The following is a 20053-nucleotide window of genomic DNA, read 5'->3' as shown; positions in this document are numbered from 1 at the left end:
TCACGAGAATGTGGAGAAATTGGGACCCTTGTGCATTGCTGGTAGAAATGTAAAACAGTGAAGTCTCTAGAAAACATTATGTCAGCGCCTCAAATAATTAAACATAGAATTACGATATGATCCAGCAATCCTATTTCTGGGGATATACCCAAAATACTTGAAAGCAGGGACTAGAACAGATACTTGTACACCCATGTTCACAGCAACATTATTCACAGTAGACAAAAGGTAAAAATAGCCCAAATATGTACCAACAGATGAACTGACAAACAAGAGAATATTATTCAGCTTTAAAAAGGAAGGAAATTCTGACACATGCTACAACATGGGTGAACCTTGAAGACACTGTGCTAAATGAATAATCCAGACATAAAAGGCCAAATATTGTAGGAGTCCACTTATAACGAGGTATCTTGAATAGATAATTCATAGAGACAAAAAAGTAGAATAGTAGTTATATCAGGGGCTAGGGGTATGGGAAAATCAGAAGTTACTGTTTAATGGGTATGGACTTTCAGATTGAAATGATGAAGTAGTTCTGGAGACGAGTAGTGGTGATGGTAGTACAACATGTGAATGTACTTAATGCCATGGAACTGTACCCTTAAAAATGGTTAAAATGGCAAATTTTATGCCATGTATATTTTACTACAATAAAAATAAATATATGTAAGATTAATAAAAACTAGCAAGTTTTGGGTCACAATCAAAAATTTAAAAATAAATTTTAAAGCAGAAAATAAATACTTAAGCCATTACTCCAACAAAGTAAGATGAGAAATTAATACAAAGAAAAAGCCAAATGTTTTCTCTCTTGAGTATGAACTAAGAAATGTTGGATTCAAGGACAGTGGACAGAGCAGAAAGCCATATTAAAATGGCGGGAGTGAAAGAACAGCTATTGAACCGTAAGAGAGCTGGCTTCTCTTGGCTTCAGCTGTCCTGCCAGCCAGGCTGAGACTTCCTGGGCAGGAGATAAGAGAATTCCTTTCCTAGGTGGTCAAAGAGACCAAGGGAATTTTGGGGGTAATAGAACTGTCTTGCGTCCTGATGGTGGTGGTGGTTAAAACTCATAGAACTGTATAACTCAAGTATAGTCAAATTTACTGCATGTTATTTTTATAAATTAAAAAGTAAAAAATACAATCACACATACGAAAAAAGCATCTTGTTCAACAACTCTGACTTATAATTCTTAAACATTTTGACCTTCCTTCCCAAGAAAAAATCAGGAATAGTGGGATTTCTAACACTGTAAATTATAAAGATTTTAAAAAACACTGCAACATTTAGACTTGATCTTTTTTTTCTGGCTTTGCTCTTTTTTTTTTAAATTGTAGTATAATTGCTTTACAATGTTGTGCTAGTTTCTGCTGTACAATGAAGTGAATCAGCTATATGTGTACATATTATCCCCTCCCTCTTGGACCTCCCTCCCACCACCCCATCCCACCCATCTAGGTCATGACAGAGCACTGAGCTGTATCTCTAATATGTCCATATATGTATAAAGAATGAATACTAAATGGTATAAGTGTGCAGGAGAGCAGGTAGCCAGGGGTCACCACCCATGATCTGAGATAACAAGACTATAAAATACTGATAGTAGACTATTAAACAAACAAAGTGAAAAGCAATTCTCTCCATTTCAGCTGATGCTAAGAAACCAATTGTGCAGTTCTTTCTTAGTATAAAAATAAAGAGCTGTGTTTCCACCTCTATGTTGTTCTTTTCCAAGAGAGCTCACACTTTTTTCCAAATCTCTGGAGAGTGGGTGAAAATCAGACTGTTATTAGTGTTATGGTCTCAATGAAAGCTTCCATCATTGATGTGTTCATGGCATTATTGGCTTTATTAATAGAGAAGATGTATTATGGATGAAAATATCTCTAGGCTAGTATCTTCTAAGAACATTTAGAATGTAATCAAATCTATTTGGGTGGGAAAAAAAAGGCCCAGATATATTTTCCTCTGATAGCCTCAATCCTTGCCATTTGGTATTCCCAATTAAAACTCTTCACTCATCTGCTCATATCTGGATTGCTATTATAATTGTTTAACTAATAAGAAAATAGTTCTAAAGGAGATAGTACCTCCATTTTTCACAATTGTGGGAGAATAAAAAAGTAGCTAGAGTCCCAGATTTTGGTGAACAAGAGAGAGGAGGGAAAAACTGAAGAATAGAGAAAAGGGGAAGACTCGTAGAGAAGGATTAACAGAGGGGGCAACTAAAAATGTAGAGAGGAAAAGTTAAAGAAAGAGGGGAAAAAAGGAAGTCATAAAAGTAAAAGAGAGAGAGAGAAAAAGATTTTCAATAGGAACAGAGGTAGATTTTTAGAAGTAGCCTCCTGTTTTTAAATCTTTAGCATCCTTAAGGATTAAAAGGTTTACCGTGCCCAACCAGTTGGCTGTGTAATTCAAAATAACACAGCATTCTGATTACTGCTATGAAGCTGTTTTATGTCAAATTGTTACTTACTTATTTATTTCCACATAGCCCTTCTTTTCCTGGGTGTAAGCATGTTGTTAGGTTGTCTATTGGGTAGTCTAGCCCTGGTCTGACCTGCTCAGCTTCCTTCTCCTTCCATGAAGATATAAGAGGAATAATGAAACTTCCAATCTCTTGCCTAATTAGATCTTCAGTGCTAGCTTGACTATTTTCAGGTTTCTAAAGCATTTCTTTTGAATGCCTCAGGCCAATGGTTACTTCAGCACCCTTCTCTCATATTTTCTTTGACAGTACATGAATAAATGTATCAGGAATCAGAGAAGTCCACTTGTAAGGTGCAAAGACTCCTTCTGGGGATTTCTGAGGCTCGTGGTTACATTCATAGTGCTTTGTTTCATTTCCCCCCTTCTTCCATGATATATAGGTAGAACAGCTATACTTATCTGTATTTTAAAAACAAGAAAACTCGAGAGCTGGCCAGATTAAATGACTTGAGACCAGACTCACATATCACTTCAGAAGCAGGTTGAGAGCAGGACCCTTATTTGTTAATCCCCTATTTGCTGAACAGTTTGGGAAGTTAGAGGGATCATGATATACCAACTGCTTTGCATGCCTTTATTACGCCCTAACCATCCAGCCCTGCTGTAAAACTCTCCCCATTATAACAAAACACTGTAACTTTCCAATAACATACAGCTTTCCCTTCAAAGGGAAAAGTTTGTTCCATTCACAAATAATTGTCAATGTCATAAAAGCAAAGATGCGCTAGTAACTCTTATGGAACGGAAAGAAATAGGGAGATACATTCTTTTCATTTTTAGGAAGAATTGAAACAATTTTTGTGTAGTCTTACATGTAGAACAAAGGTTTTTATATTGAAAGGATATTTTACTTTCATAAAGATTTTCGGCTTGCATTAAACATGGGGGAATGGCTCTCAAAGAGTGTATTCAACCCCAAATTAAATTGAGATGGATTTCTCAACTTGCCATACACCTCTTTACTATAGAATATAATTGCTATATCTTAGAAAAATACTTGCTAACTTGAAATATGGAAGAATTTATTAGACTCATTTCTGACAGTGGAGAAATCCCTGAATACAGGATATAATGACAAGGATGATAGCAGCTAATGATGGCTGAATGCTTATGCTATACTAAGCATATTGTACATACTATCTCATTTAATCCTCACAACAGCTTTATCATGTAGGAACAAAATTATCACATTTGACAAGGGAAGAAACTGAGACTCAGAGGTATTCAGGAGAGCTCAAGCTCATAACTCATCATACAATAAGTTCCATTTAAATATTATTTATTTGTAAGATTTACTTTAAAACAATTAAACACAATGTTTTAATGTTTTTTACAAATTGACAAACATGCTTTAAAGAAAGGAAAAAAAGCATAAGTCATCAGGTCATCTGACGGATTACTGTACTACTATACCAATAAACTACTAGATGGTTACAGTGCAAAGACTGAGCCTATGAAAACTATATATTTTATAGTTTCATACTGCATTTAATGCTAGCTTGGGTCTAAGGTGACACTAAAACATCCAAACTTAAAACTCCCCTGGAAAGAAACCAGATGCAAGATGAATCAAATCAAGATGAGAATAAAAATGAAGAACTTTTAAGGGCCTTTGCTTTTTTTTTTTATTGTTTAGTTAAGTGTCATGGCTTATCTTCTATATGTTAACCAAATGTTTTAACTGTACTATTTCTAACAATTTAAGATTCCTTGAAAAACCAAAGAACTAAATTCAGGGGAAAGCTAGTCATCTGTACGAGCTGTATAGACCAGAGCACAGTATAGTAGAGCACAGTATAGTCAAATTTCAGATGGAAACTTATCTTAAAGCGACTATTATAGATGGAGGGACAATATTTTCTGCAGTTCTGCCTCATTCCAAAAAGGAAGTAATTGTAATTTTAACTGTCAAGATTACTTTTTTCATTTTACATTGAAGAAGTTCTAGAAGTTCTAGAATGGCAAAAGCAAGAGAGAACATTGTTGCAATTTCCCTGTTGGAGGTATCAATTCTGCTGGCCCAATGCTCATTGTACCAAATTATTGGGGAGCATACTTTGAGTCTGTTCCTCCATTTCTTCCTGTCTCCCTCCTTTATCCAAGAAGCCGCTGGGTAAGAAAAGGGGGTATGGCATTAAGGGAAAGGTCAGGATTAAGAAAGATGGAGTGATTAAGGATTCCTTTCCCTCCTCCCCTTTCTTTTCATGCCATAAGTTTGGCAGGACAATACTGAGAAACTTCCACAGGAAACAGCAAATCTGAAATATGTTGGGCTGGCTTAAGCTTTTTATCTGAAGGAATCGAATAGGGCTCTATTTTCAAGTCTTGCAAAGTCACCTGCCAACCAAATGTAGCTCAAAATTGTAACATGGTTTTTCTCCTTGGTCTTTCTCTCAGAACATTTCATTCATCACTGCAAAATCTTATCTGCATGATTATATAATCAACTTTTGAATACTATCTTTCTTCTAAGAAGCAAATAAAATATCAACAAGACTTGTAAACAATCTCACTTTGAACCTTTTATGAACAAATAGATATGAAACAGCACACTTCTCTGTTGTTTTGTTTTCTGAATTCCTTGATCTTTCAATAGCTTTCCACAAAAGAATTAATTCACAGAGCACAATCAGTGAACTCAGCAAAATGAAAGCAATTCAGAAGGTTGCCATTGTTACTAATATGCAAATCCTGTCTATTGTTTTATTCATCCTTAATTTAAGTCTAAATGCAAAAATAGCAATTTTTCTCCCCTCTTTTTACACAAAACAACTTAAAAGTAATATATATGAATACATGCATTTAAATATTTGTAAGGATACCATGGAAAAATAGGAAGAAGCTAGATTTAGCTTTCAGCTGCTAGGATTCCAGGCACACTTCTGTTAATATCTGATTTAGCCAGGTCACTACTTAAAGTCTAAATTGCCTCATCAATAAAATTCAAGAGTTGGAATAGAAGAATGATTTTTAAATTTTATCTTAGCAGCAGAATCTTTTATTCAAACAATCTCAGCCAGTAGAACTCAATCTATAAAACAAATAAAAGTGAATGGTACTGTTTGGTGGCGATTGGAGCCACTTGGACTCCCGTGAACAGTTTGAAACAACTGCTTTTAAAGGTCTCTGAGGTCCTTTTTATTTCAAATAGACTTGTTAGGACAGGAGGTTGTATGACTTTCTTCAAATTCTATTCCACTTTCACACTCCATTCATTCTCTTAAATTTCAAGCTCCTTTATGATCCATCAAGGATTCTTAACTAATTCATCTTTGCATTCCTTATGATGCTTAGCTTAGTCACTTACAAAGAATAAGAATTTGCTGAGTAAATAAAATTTCTGGGATACTATGGGGTTTACAAAATAATTCGCTTCCACTTTAAAGTTTGAAAACATAGGAACTATTTCCTTAAAGGAAGTAATTAAAAGTTTATAAATTTTCTCAAATTTCTATGAGAAACAGTTTAGCTCTACAATAAAGGAGTAGAATAAGAGGTAAGATGTCTTAGTGTATATTCTACTAATATATTTAGAAGAGTATGTTTTGAAGGGTTATACCAGAAACTATTTCATATAAAATAATATTTTATATTATTTATTTTAAAATGTGTTATTACATTAAAAGCATCTACGTAAATAACTTATTTTAAACTTTATAAGCTCTTCATTTAGAATAGTTGCTGGCAGCTCACAGAGACAATTAATTTGCATTACATCCAAGGAAAAATAGGACTTGACAGGAGGCATTATTTTCATTTTATAGATATAAATATTGAGATAAAGAGTGAGAAATAGCAAAATTTAGAACACTATACTCCTAAGTAACTACTCGGGCTTTTCTTTTTTTTTTTTTTTTTTGGATAATTAAACTCATTGTCTCCTATAGATTCTTGTGATGGGCCTTAAAATTATACCACACAGGGGAAAAAAATTGTTTCCTTATGAATAAGACAATGTGCCTCAATTTTACTAACTTGCTTTAGATGCTGAACTGCAAAATAAATCCACATAAGAAAAGTCTGCCAAGTCCTCACTTGCAAGACTGCCTTTAAGCCATAAAAAATAGTTTTAATACCAGCTAATAACATTTATTAATCGACTAATAATACCAAGCATTTATTATTACCTAGGACATAGTATTTCATAAATTGTAATTAATACTTTTATTGCTCTAAGAACTTGATGTATATTATCTCATTTAATTCTCACGATAAGATATCATTTATATCCATAAGTTACAGACAAGAAAACTATGGCATGGAGAGGTTAGGTAACTTGCCCCGAATCACAGAGCTAGTAAATAGCAGAACCATGATTTAAGGCACAGATGGCTGCAAGTACCATCCTTTTAACCATTACATTTTACTGGCTCTCACTAAATAACAGTGCCTCTTAAAATATTAATCTAAAGATAATGTCTTAATTTAATAATAAAATTTTTTGCTTTAGTCTATGTTCTTTTCCCTCTAATTATCCCCTGCTGAGAGACTAAGTTTTCCTGTATATAATTAATTAACTATGAAGACTTCAGCCCTAGGTTTAACAGTTATATGTAATATAATTTACATATTCCAGCTGCATGCTTTGAGATTTAGCCATACAAATAATGGATAATATTCGTGGATAATATTCAACAGTTTTCTGGTACCACAACCAGAGTTTGTTTCTCTTAAGGAGCATCTGTCTTCATTTGGGTTCTTTAGGCTCAAGATTCTTATTGGTTCTATTAAGGTGATAACTTTTACTTATGTAGAATTTTACTCCTAAGATTGAATTTGTCTTCGTAAGACATTCCTTGAATAAATTAAAGGATACTAGTAATATAAACTAAACCGACAATTAGGTTGAATGACAAATTTCTAATATAAATACAATCTGTGAATCTGAAGAATATTAGTTTCTCTCCCTTCTTATATATAACCAAGACTAGAGAACTGAGTAGTTCTGTTTTTCTTGATAAAAATGAAAAACCTGTATACTTTAAAAATTACAATAAACTGGTATTGTTCCTAGGATTGCATCTACTGTTGGCCTTGAGCCTAGCAATCCTTTTATGTACAGCAATTAGCCTAGAAACATTTTAGAGTAACCTAACCATGTTTTGATTAAGAGAACACAGAATGCCATTGAGGAATGGGCATGAACTTGTGACCAGGAAACCTGGCACTGATAAATAGTTTATATTACTTTAGTGCAGGCAATGGGAGAACTTCAAATACAATTTTAAACTTTACCATTTGATTGGTAATTACAATAAAAATGGGTAGTGTGGAAAAGCACACGTGTACTGATGTTTCTGTTAGCATGTAATGAGACAACATGAAGCCGCTGGAAACAAGGAAATACAGAAATAGCATGAAAAAGACACTGCTGGTACCGTCTCCATTGCCCAAATGTCAAACAGCTCCCGGGAACCCTAGGGGTGGTAATAACTATGGAAGTAGTTCCTACTAGGTTTTTCCTTAAAGGAGATTCTTGAACACTGCTGGGTTCTGACTCTAGCCCATATGGGCCTGGAAAAGTCAGAGAAAATGTTGGCTGCACTTTTTCAGGCCTATTTGCATATGTTCTTTAGTATGCAGAATGTCTCTGTATATAATTTAATTGTTGTTGGGGTTTTTTTGCCTCTATTAATACATATGCAAATGACTCACACTTGCAGCTGTGCTGTCTTAATCATATGTGTGCTTCTGTCTGTCTGCCCTGCAGGCTCAGGGTCGAAGAGAGAGGAAAAGAGGGAATTCATTCTTTTAACCTGCAAGAAAACTCACTCATGCAGACAGAAGTCTGAGAGCAAACAACACACCAGGGTTGCAGCTGAAACGTTGAGCAGTTGATCATTTTTCACCCTGTATGGAAATGACTGTGACCTAAGAGTTAAACTGAATAGTAGAGTGTCTAGGTAGGTAAAGATGAATACTTTACAGGTATTCATCCTTGTAAGTAACTCCTTCAATAAGAAGGTAAAAAGCCTCATATCTAGACCTCTCCACATGGTTATTTCTTCGTTATTGATTTTCTAGGGGTTTCTCTTGGTCAGACGCATAAAGCCATGCTCACCTACAAGGCTCTGGGAAATATGAAACATTTATCTGTGTCCTGTCATAATTATTGACCTCCTTCAGAGAATGGCAGGAGGCTGATAAACTTCATTTTTTCATCTACATCTACCTTGATGTTACTCTCCATCAGATAGAAACTGAAGCCCTTTCCACTATGACTTCCACGTACCTTTGATAGCTAGGAAAAATGATTGATTTTAGTTGATATTTTGTATAATTCATTCTCCCCTGTGATCACATGTCACCTATCATATTCTCTATCCCAGAGGATTCATGTTATTGATATTACTGGTTGCTGGAACTGTAGCCCTATGTGATTTCATTTATGACAATTTGCAATTTTTAGTCTTTATTCCAAAAATATTATTATGCATTTTAAAAATAATCCTACTAAAATCAGTAAAAGGTGAATTAATTCAATAAAAATTCTTGAATGAAAGCTACTTGCTTAGTTGAGTAAAATATGACCATCCAAAAAGAATTTCAATCTTTTTTTCCCCTGCTTATCACTATTAATCATTGGTTGGAGTCGACATTTTTGGCTTCCTATAGGTAGAACAGGTGGCAACCATCTTTTGGCCAACACAAATACAGTATTTATAAAGTGAGAAATAAGTGGATAAATATTTCCTTTTAATTTCCAATCTTAGAAGCCTTGTTAAAAAACAGAAATAGGATACACTGCAAATCTTACTATTAAAAAGTTCACGATGCCCATTAAGTAAAATGCAAATTAATGACAATGAATATGAGAAATAAATGTTAGATGGACTGCTGCCATCATTTGGTTTCATTAATTAGAAACAGACAATTTGCTTAGCTGATTTTATCTAGGCACAAATATCCAAAAGATTCAAAGTGTAAGTTATTTTGCTTAAATAATTAGACTCACTTCTTCATATTGAAATGAAGCTAGATTAGTTTTCTGTATAAGTTAATCTCCCTCCTTTAAAAAGAGACAATATTAGGAGAACATATATCAAAAGGCATCCTTGGCTCTTGGAAGAAAAATAAGTAGTCTGAAGAGGAAGGGGAAAGAAAAAAGAGAAGAGGAGGAAAAACGAGAAGGGGGTAAACAGTATATGAGATTGCTAATTGGCTAGTTACTAGTATTTTGATAATATACCTTTCTATTATTTAGAAATAATTTCCTTTAGTGTTGTATTGGCAAGGTGAGTCATACTGAGTCAAAAGCACCTCTATCAATTCATAGTCTCATCTACGCCTGTACATCCGTTAACGAACAACACAGGAATAAACTAATGTTGAAATGTTTGGTTTTTTTTTTTTTTTTTTTTGCAAATTATAACTTTAAAGGAATTACACAAACTGTAATAAATGCTAAAACACACTCTTTATGCAGCTGCCCAAGGTTACAAATAAGATAAAGGGAAGAAGGAACAGAAGAGATAGAGCTACAGATTTCTCATATACTAAGAATCTTTTAATAAGGGTTAAAAATATAATGTTCCCTGGTATTTAAATTAATATCATTTTTTCCAGAAATTAATCATACACTGCTTTGTTATTTTATTAAAAATGATTCTGACCATTAGCTCATGATAGTTTCTTCATTTTATTCCTATGTACTGAGCACCAGCTACTTGCTAGGCATCCCCCCCCCCCAACCCCAGCACGTGGGATACATTATGATACATTACTGGACAACAACAACAACAAAATGGCACTCCCTGCTCTGGTGGAGTTTAGAGAATATTTGAAACAGGCAGACAATAAATAAGGAACATAATATGTAAGTTACACAGTATGTTTGAAGATGACTAGTGCTATAGAAAAAAAGCAGAATAAGGGAAATAGAAGTGTGGTACCTCTGGGAGGGTTATTTTATGATTTCAAGCGGTTAGTTAGACTAAGTCTAGGAGAGATGACATTACAGCAAATTCTTGAATGAGGTGAATTAGCCTTCCAGGGAGAGGAACAGGTCATGCCAAACTCTAAGGGGGGAGCATACTTCAGCAAGTCAAGGGACAGAAAAGAGTCTAGTGTAGTCGCAGCACACGGAACGAGGTAGTGTGGAGCAGACCTATCATAAACATAATTTTAAAATACTGCAGTGCCAAATATGGTACCAGGCACGTAGTGTTTTCATAAGGATGAAAATTAATTTATATAAGAAATTAATCATTAAGATTCAGCTTAATTCCACTACTTCAAAGAAGAGTAGCTAGTTAACAAACAAAACTAGATAATTTATTTTAATCGTAATCTTTTTTTTTTTTTTTTTTTTTTTTTGCGGTACACGGATCTCTCACTGTTGTGGCCTCTCCCGTTGTGGAGCACAGGCTCCAGACACGCAGGCTCAGCGGCCATGGCTCACGGGCCCAGCCGCTCCGCGGCATGTGGGATCTTCCCGGACCGGGGCACGAACCCACATCCCCTGCATCGGCAGGCGGACTCTCAACCACTGCGCCACCAGGGAAGCCCCTTAAGTGTAATCTTAAGATTCATTCTTCACCCTTTCATTTAATGGGTATTTACTGAGTTCATTAAATATTTCAAGCATTGGTTAAGTGCAAACGATGGTGAGTCAGTAATTTCATAGATTTTGCCATCTGGTATAAGCCAGAAAGTAGGATTTAAAACATATTCTATAAGTGCTATGAGAGGGGAAATACAGTGTGCTCCCAGCATATATAAGACCTACATTAATCAAGACTTGGGGACAATGAAGACTTCCCTGAAAAAGTGAGGTTTTGACTTGCAACCTCAGGGATAAGTAGGAGTCTGCTTGGTTAAAAAAAGGTGGGCAATAGGGTTCCCGAAAGAGAAAACATCACGTGTAAAGATCCGGAGGGGAGAGAGAACTTGAAAACACCAAGGTGTAATTTAAGGTATTTAAGTAGGAGAAGGACATGGTCAGATTTTCTAAAATCTTAAAGATCATTCTGACAAACATATAGTAGAGAGTACACTGAAGGGGCAAGATGAAGAAAGAAAGGGCAGTTCAGGGCTACTGTGGTAAATTATGGAAGCAATGAGGGTAGCCTGACCCACTGAGTGACAGTATCGGGCAAAGGAACAGATGGATTTTTGATGTATTTAGTAGGTAGAATGAATAGATAGATAATGAATGAATAGGTCCAGAAGAAGAGGGAAGAAGAGAAGTTGAACATAGTGCTCATGGTTTCTGGGGTTAAGCCATTTGCTAAGACCAGAAGATGAACAGGTCTGGGGGCAAGGAAGAGAATTGGTGAGGCCCGTCTTGTAGTCAGTTTATCGTGCATGTAACGTCTGTATTTCCTCTTGGTAGCCAACAAATAGTTGGCTATATGGATCTGAAGCTCAAGAAAGACTTAAAAGCTCTGGAAAAAGCTCAGAGGAGACAAGGACAGATATTTTGTTATAAAAGAAAGAAATAAAATGGTGCCTGGGCACAACATGTTAATTTGTATGTTTTATATACATAATCCAGATTAAGCCATTTTCTCTATATAAATAAAAAATAAATATTTGACAATGCTTAGACTATTTTAACTGCTCCTAAAAGTATACAGAGTAAGGTGATTTTTTAATGTATTTTTTTTGCATAGTAAGTATTTTATTATTTTATCCAGGAACATGAAGTGATAAAGTAATAAATAGTGGTTTAATTTAAAACATGTCATTTTGGTTTTCTTTTAAGACAATTGTAATCATTATTTCTTCTTTAATAAAAGCCCTGGTTATTGGTTTTACTTAATATTATCCAAGTGTGAACAATTGCATGTAAATGATTATTTCAAAAGAAAACACAAATGGTAGGTAAACAAAGTCAACCATGAGTAGAAATATATTTATACGGTCCTTTCTTGGATCTAGATGTTCAAAAAGAGAAGACTGAATTAACATGCATCTGTGTAAAGAGGTATGAAATAGACAATGCAGAGTGTGAAGTAGATAGCCGTCATGAATCCTGCTGTCTCCTTCAGTATTGCATATAGAGGATTTGTATTAGTACCAATTAATCAGCATCGTTGTTATAATTGTATTAGCAGGTTACTAAGTTAGCAAATGTCCTAAGAAGGGCAATGTCTCCAAAGTTTAAAATAAAATCTCCTGTACTTGGAAAAGCAAGTATAATTGCTTTAAAACCATGGATTTTGGACTCTGTGATCCAGATTTCTTCTTTGTCAAATTGAGTTATTAATACATAACAAAAAGTGTTGTAATAAGAATTAAATGAGAAATCTTTGTGTGAAAGCCTTACCAGAGAACCTAGCATAAGAACCTAGGACTGCATCTCAGTAATTGAAAGAGAATCTTAGTAACTAAAAGGGACTCAAAAGTGAAGTCTACTCCAGGTATTATTAAGGGATGGAAAATGGAGATTTAGTAGTATAATTCAAAGCAGAGTATGGAGAAAATTAAAACTGGCTCATACATTATACTCCACTGAGATGAAACTTCTCAGAAGTAGGTTCACAAGATTGGGGTGAATGCTGGGTTAGCGTTAAGATAAGACTTCTGACTAGGCATTGTAGTTAGCTTTTCTCTGACCTGTCTGGGAAGGTTTGTGGAGAAGAAAAGAATTTGGATGCTATTTTAATGCAAGGGGAGGGAGAGTATTACAGGTCTCCTTTGCAGCTGGGGGAAAGGTGAAGTCAAGATTAGGGATCTGTGAATACAGTGTTAGGAATAGGAGTAGGAAAGTAGGTTGGTGTAGGCACCCTAGCAAAGGTGAGAGTAAGTCCACTAAAAGAAAAGCCAGATTCTCTGCTATGACATGCATTTGGAATATGTGTTTGGGTTTGAGTATTGTTTTCTACTCATGAGCAAGAAGTCCGTGTGTGTGTGTGTGTGTGTGTGTGTGGTTATGTGTTTGTGTTTTAATAGTAGCCAATGGCTTATCATGAAAGAGTTAAGATTATTAGTTTTCTTGTTGTACCGCAGCGTTGATTTACTGAGATCCTAACAAAACTCATTTATATTAATGGGTACAATGCCACTTACACAAAATATCTTTATCCCATTTATAGATCAAATTATAGTTGAGGCAAAAGCAAATATGTTTGGTGTCTTTTTTCTTGTTTTCTGATCAACAAATTGTTTTGTATCTTTAAATTTTAACAGAATCTGATATCACATTATAAGGGCAGAAATAAAACTTAATTTGTGTCAAACAGTCTAATACTATCTTTATAGAAAAATAAGTTTGGACTGCTGCCTAACAAAGCTACCTTCTACTAGAATTCTACAATGAAACATAGGAGATGCCTCCAACTTGCCCTCGCTCCCTCTCACCACTAATCCAATGGTGAAAGGAAATGAGAATGTCTAATTTGTTTTGAGAACTGACAGCTTAGATCTCTAAACCTCCTATTTTCCACATTCAAATCTATTGCTGGATATTCTTCCCTCTTCCTTTAATCCCACTACTCTTTTTAGTTTTACTTATTATAGCCACTTCTCTGTATTGTAGTTATTTCTCAGATTTCAAAAGCTAACAAATGTTGTTACTTTTATTGTCCCCATGGCTCCAACAGGTTATTTCCAAGGTTATTTCCAGCTCAAAGAAACAGACACTAACACTGTAGCTTTCGGAGAAAAGGCAGAATAGGAATGGGTGTGATTAACCTCTGTAGAACACAGTATGTCTCAGTTCCTCCTGTGAGACTCAACTGGTGTCTCAGAACCCCACCAGGTCTGACAACTCTCTGTGCTGACCAGATGTAACTGTCTCTTGATGCTACAATTTAAACTATATTATCCTTATAGGCTAGGGTCATCTGTCATGACAATGCACTTTCATGAATACAACTTAATTTTATTAAGCATGAGTGCTTTATACTTGGCTTTAACGGCATACTGTGTCTTTCAGGCAAAGGAAAATATAAAACTTCTCACAAGGGGAGATTAATCCTATTATTGGATGATTTGTTATTCCCATTACCTGTGTAACTATAAAGTCCATAACAACAGAAACTAGGGTAGTAGGATGCTGATTCAAAGATTTAAACAGTTAATGAAAGATAACTTTAATATAATCTAATTGATATTCGTTCCAACTCCAGAGACAAAATTTCTAAAATCACTTGGACATCTGGTAAAGTTAGCACTGACATTCACGGATATATGGGAATATGTCTTCTGCCGAGCTAAAAAAAGGTCTTAATTAGGATGTCTGGATAAAGTTGTGCTCATTTAGGCACCTGCTTATTTGGTCTACTTATCCTTGCTTATCCAACTGAGCTGGCATTAGCAGGAGAATAAAGAGTGCTTCAAAAACACTGGGCATCTTGAACAATTTTAAATGTAATTTTTGTAAGCTATCTTGATCCATAAGTATCTGAATATCTTTTGTAGTTTTTTTGTTCTTTTTATCTTGGTGAGGACCATTCTGTGATGAAATTATGGCATACAGTAATCAAAGCAAAACTACAGCTCATTTTGTTAAATCATACCAGGCAATAAAAAAATTACAATAAACTGTCTTTAGTACAGAAAACAGGGCTAAAAATTAAAAGAACCAACTTTGGGTTAAGAATCAGTAGACATAAATTCAAAAACAAAAAAATGTGAGACAAATATCACTAGTCAGTTTTATTTTGTGTTAACACGATAATAGCTGTTTTCGATATTTACTTAACCTTTGTCTCTGGTGTATTGTTTCCCGACTTACCTGCAGTTGGAGTGGGCCTAAGCCTGGTGTTGCTGCAGCAGCAGCTGCCATGGTAGTTGGGATCAGCTGTACAGGGTAAGGGTCACCTACGTAAGAGAATAATAGAGGCGTCAGCACCTTTTATCTACTCTCCACCTGCAAATTAAACTCATGCATTCACTCTTTCCAAAAGCCTTCTTTTGTGTGCCTTGCTGAGGCCTAATGAAAAGCTCTATTGTGCAGCTTTTTACTAACACTCTTTTCACAATTCTGGCTGAGAGAGGAATGTGAATAAAAGGCACAAGCAATTAAGGCGGAAACCTCATCCTTTTTTCATGATGTATTTAGGAAAATGGGAGGAAAGAGTGCACATTGATCAGAGGGCTGCACTTTATAACACACACACACACACACACACACACACACACCTGATAATCTTGATATGAGCATACCAACTCCTCAGCAAATATATAATGTTATTATAAAAGGAACTTAACTAAACTTAATTCTATTTTAACAAAGTAAACTCTAAAGGTTTAGGCCAAGTAGCTTATCTTTTTAATGCTATGTTACAGTCTTGATTCAATTAACCTGTGGACAAATTCATCATAAAGAAAACATTTAATGCATTTTTAAAAGTTATATAAAATATTGGTATCTCTATTATTCCAGAGACAAATGTTTAAAAATATATACTATAAGGAAAGCAGAAAATAGATGGTTTTTCCCCAAGGGATTTCTCTTTGTGGGAATATCTAAAAAACTAAAATTTTAGTAATTTAAAATTAAACTTTTAATACAGATGATCTATAAAAATATAGAGAGACAAACATATATTCACATATAGAAGATTATAATGTACGTTTTTGATGTGAATAAAGAATTTTTTCCTCTTAGTAAAGACGTACCTCAGACTTTTTGCACAGAGCCCAGTGATATGCTAACAGATATGAACACTGTTAGTTGTTTGAAATATAACCATAGCAAAACTGTAAAATAACTATTGATATAAGAACAATTTTCTAATATACAAAGCTTTGTGTAGAACTATAATTTGTGAAAAGCTTGTTGAATGTCAAATGTATGGAAATATAACTGAAAACAATAGTTAATATATTCATTCAAAAATATTTACTGAGGAATCCCCTGCGCTCGAGAGGCCCACGCTACCATGGCCACCTGTGGAAGCAGCGAGTTGCGACCAAAGCTCCCTGGCCACAAAGGGCCCTGGGCCTCCGGGTCCTGGCGTCAAACCAACTCTGCTGTTTCTCAATAAGCAAAACGTGGTCCCAGCACTATTGTTGAAAATACTACTCTTTTCCACACTGAATAGTCTTGGCACCCTTGTCAAAAATCAATTGATCAGAGGACCTTCAAGATGGCGGAGGAGTAAGACGTGGAGATCACCTTCCTCGCCACAAATACATCAGAAATATATCTACACGTGGAACAAGTCCTACAGAACACCTACTGAACGCTGGCATACGACCTCAGACGTCCCAAAAGGCAAGAAACTCCCCACGTACCTGGGTAGGGCAAAAGAAAAAAGAATAAACAGAGACAAAAGGATAGGGACGGGACCTGCACCAGTGGGAGGGAGCCGTGAAGGAGGAAAGGTTTCCACACACTAGAAGCCCCTTCGTGGGCGGAGACTGCGGGTGGCGGAGGGGGAAGCTTCGGAGTAGCGGAGGAGAGCACAGCAACAGGGGTGCGGAGGGCAAAGCGGAGAGATTCCCGCACAGAGGGTCGGTGCCGACCGGCACTCACCAGCCCGAGAGGCTTGTCTGCTCACCCGCCGGGGTGGGCGGGGCTGGGAGCTGAGGCTTGGGCTTCGGTCGGAGCGCAGGGAGAGGACTGGGGCTGGCGGCATGAACACAGCCTGAAGGGACTAGTGCGCCACAGCTAGCCGGGAGGGAGTCCGGGAAAAAGTCTGGAGCTGCCAAAGAGGCAAGAGACTTTTTTTTCCCTCTTTGTTTCCTGGTGCGCGAGGAGAGGGGATTAAAAGTGCTGCTTAAAGGAGCTCCAGAGACGGGCGCGAGTCGAGGCTAACAGCACGGACCCCAGAGACGGGCCTGGGACGCTGGGGCTGCTGCTGCCGCCACCAAGAAGCCTGTGTGCAATCACAGGTCACTATCCACACCTCCCCTTCTGGGAGACTGTGCAGCTGACCACTGCCAGGGCCCGGTGATCCAGGGACAACTTCCCCACGAGAACACACAGCATGCCTCAGGCTGGTGCAACATCACACCGGCCTCTGCTGCCTGCAAGCTTGCCCCGCATTCCATACCCCTCCCCACCTCCAGTGCCAAATCCAAAGCTGAACTCCAGAAGCTGTGCCAAAAAAGAAGAGAAAGGGAAATTTCTCCATGCAGTCTCAGAAGCAGCGGATTAAATCTCCAGAATCAACTTGATGTACCCTGCATGTGTGGAATACCTGAATAGACAATGAATCAACCCAGAATTGAGGTGGTGGATTTTGGGAACAACTGTAGGCTTGGCGTTTGCTGTATGTGACTGACTAGTTTCTGATATTTATGTTTATCTTAGTATAGTTATTAATGCTTGTTATCATTGGTGGATTTGCTTATTGGTTTGGTTGCTCTCTTTTTTTTAAATTACTTTTTAAATTTTTTTATTTTAATAATACTTTTTTAAAATAACTTTTATTTTACTTATTTATTTCCTTTTTTTCTGCCTTTTCTTCTGAGCCGTGTGGCTGACAGGGCCTTGGTGCTCTGGCCGGGTGTCAGGCCTCAGCCTCTGAGGTGGGAGAGTCAGATTCAGGACACTGGACCACCAGAGACCTCCCAGCCTCACGTAATATCAAACGGTGAGAGCTCTCCCAGAGATCGCTGTCTCAACGCTAAGACCCAGCTCCACTCAACAACCAGCAAGCTCCCGTGCTAGAGTCCACGCAAAACAACTAGCAAGACAGGAACACAACCCCACCCATTAACAGAGAGGCTGCCTAAAATCATAATAAGTTCATAGACACCCCCAAACACACCACCGGACGCGGTCCTGCCCACCAAAAAGACAAGCTCCAGCCTCATCCACCAGAACACAGGTACCAGTCCCCTCCACCAGGAAGCCTACACAACCCACTGAAACAACCTTCGCCACTGGGGGCAGATATCAAAAACAACGGGAACTATGAACCTGCAGCCTGCGAAAAGGAGACCCCAAACACAGTAAATTAAGCAAAATGGGAAGACAGAGAAACACACAGCAGATGAAGGAGCACGGTAAAAGAAATCAGTTAACAGCTGATCTTTCAGCAGAAACTCTGCAAGCCAGAAGGGAGTGGCAGGACATATTTAAAATGATGAAAGGGAAAAACCTACAACCAAGATTACACTAACCAGCAAGGATCTCATTCAGATTCAATGGAGAAATTAAAACCTTACAGACAAGCAAAAGCTAAGAGAATTCAGCACCACCAAACCAGCTTTACAACAAATGCTGAAGGAACTTCTCTAGGCAGGAAACACAAGAGAAGGAAAATACCTACAATAACAAACCCAAAACAATTAAGAAAATGGTAATAGGAACATACATATTGATAACTACCTTAAATGTAAATGGATTAAATGCTACAACCAAAAGACAAAGACTCATAGACTGGCTGAATGGATACAAAAAAAAAAAGACCTGTATATATGCTGTCTACAAGAGATCCACTTCAGACCTAGGAACATATACAAACTGAAATTGAGGGGATGCTAAAAGATGTTCCATGCAAATGGAAATCAAAAGAAAGCTGGAGTAGGAATTCTCATATCAGACAGAATAGACTTTAAAATAAAGACTATTACAAGACACAAAGAAGGACACTACATAATGATCAAAGGACCAATCCAAGAAGAAGATATAACAATTGTAAATATTTATGCACCCGGGCTTCCCTGGTGGCGCAGTGGTTGAGAGTCCGCCTGCCGATGCAACGGACACAGGTTCTTGCCCTGATCCGGGAAGATCCCATATGCTGTGGAGCGGCGGGGCCCGTGAGCCATGGCCACTGAGCCTGCGCGTGCAGAACCTGTGCTCCACAACGGGAGAGGCCACAATAGTGAGAGGCCCACGTACCACAAAAAAAAAAAAAAAAAAAAAAAAAAAATGTATGCACCCAACATAGGAACACATCAATCCATAAGGCAAATGCTAACAGCCATAAAAGAAGAAATAAACATAACACAATAATAGTAGGGGACTTTAACACCCCATGTTCACCAGTGGACAGATCATCCAAAATGAAAATAAATAAGGAAGCACAAGCTTTAAATGACACACTAAACAGGATGGACTTAATTGATACTTATAGGACATTCCATCAAAAAAAAAACCCAGAATACACTTTCTTCTCAAGTGCTCACGGAACACTCTCCAGGACAGATCATATCTTGGGTCACAAATCAAGCCCTGGTAAATTTAAGAAAATTGAAATCATATCAAGTATCTTTTCCCACCACAATGCTATAATGCTAGATACCAATTACAGGGAAAAAAAAAAAACTGTAAAAAATACAAACACATGGAGGCTAAACAATACACTACTAAACAACCAAGAGATCACTGAAGAAATCAAAGAGGAAATGAAAAATACCTAGAAACAAATGAAAATGAAAACACGATGACCCAAAACCTACAGAATGCAGCAAAAGGAGTTCTAGAGGGAAGTTTATAGCAATACAATACTACCTCAAGAAACAAGAAACATCTCAAATAAACAACCTAACCTTATATCTAAAGCAATTACAGAAAGAGAACAAAAGAACCCCAAAGTTAGCAGAAGGAAAGAAATCATAAAGATCAGATCAGAAATAAATGAAAAAGAAATGAAGTAAACGATAGCAAAGATCAATAAAACTAAAAGCTGGTTCTTTGAGAAGATAAACAAAA

The 20053-nt window shown here is 36.8% G+C and overlaps 1 protein-coding gene across 8 annotated transcripts in view; it reads right to left on the bottom strand.

Moving 5' to 3' along the window:
• SOX5 (SRY-box transcription factor 5) overlaps positions 1-20053 on the bottom strand; it is a gene marked incomplete at both ends in the record, with an annotated part of 680357 nt that overhangs the window by 85933 nt on the left and 574371 nt on the right. For all 8 annotated transcript variants that reach the window (XM_079714354.1, XM_079714355.1, XM_079714348.1 and 5 more), the window contains one exon: positions 15176-15261. In XM_079714354.1, the coding sequence (XP_079570480.1) occupies positions 15176-15261 (86 nt within the window). The remainder of the gene's footprint in view (positions 1-15175; positions 15262-20053) is intronic.

This window comes from Hyperoodon ampullatus, assembly GCF_949752795.1.
Source record: "Hyperoodon ampullatus genome assembly, chromosome: 11".
Taxonomy (NCBI): domain Eukaryota; kingdom Metazoa; phylum Chordata; class Mammalia; order Artiodactyla; family Ziphiidae; genus Hyperoodon; species Hyperoodon ampullatus.
Note: the sequence above shows the minus strand (reverse complement) of the source record. Positions and strands in the feature narration are given on the sequence as shown.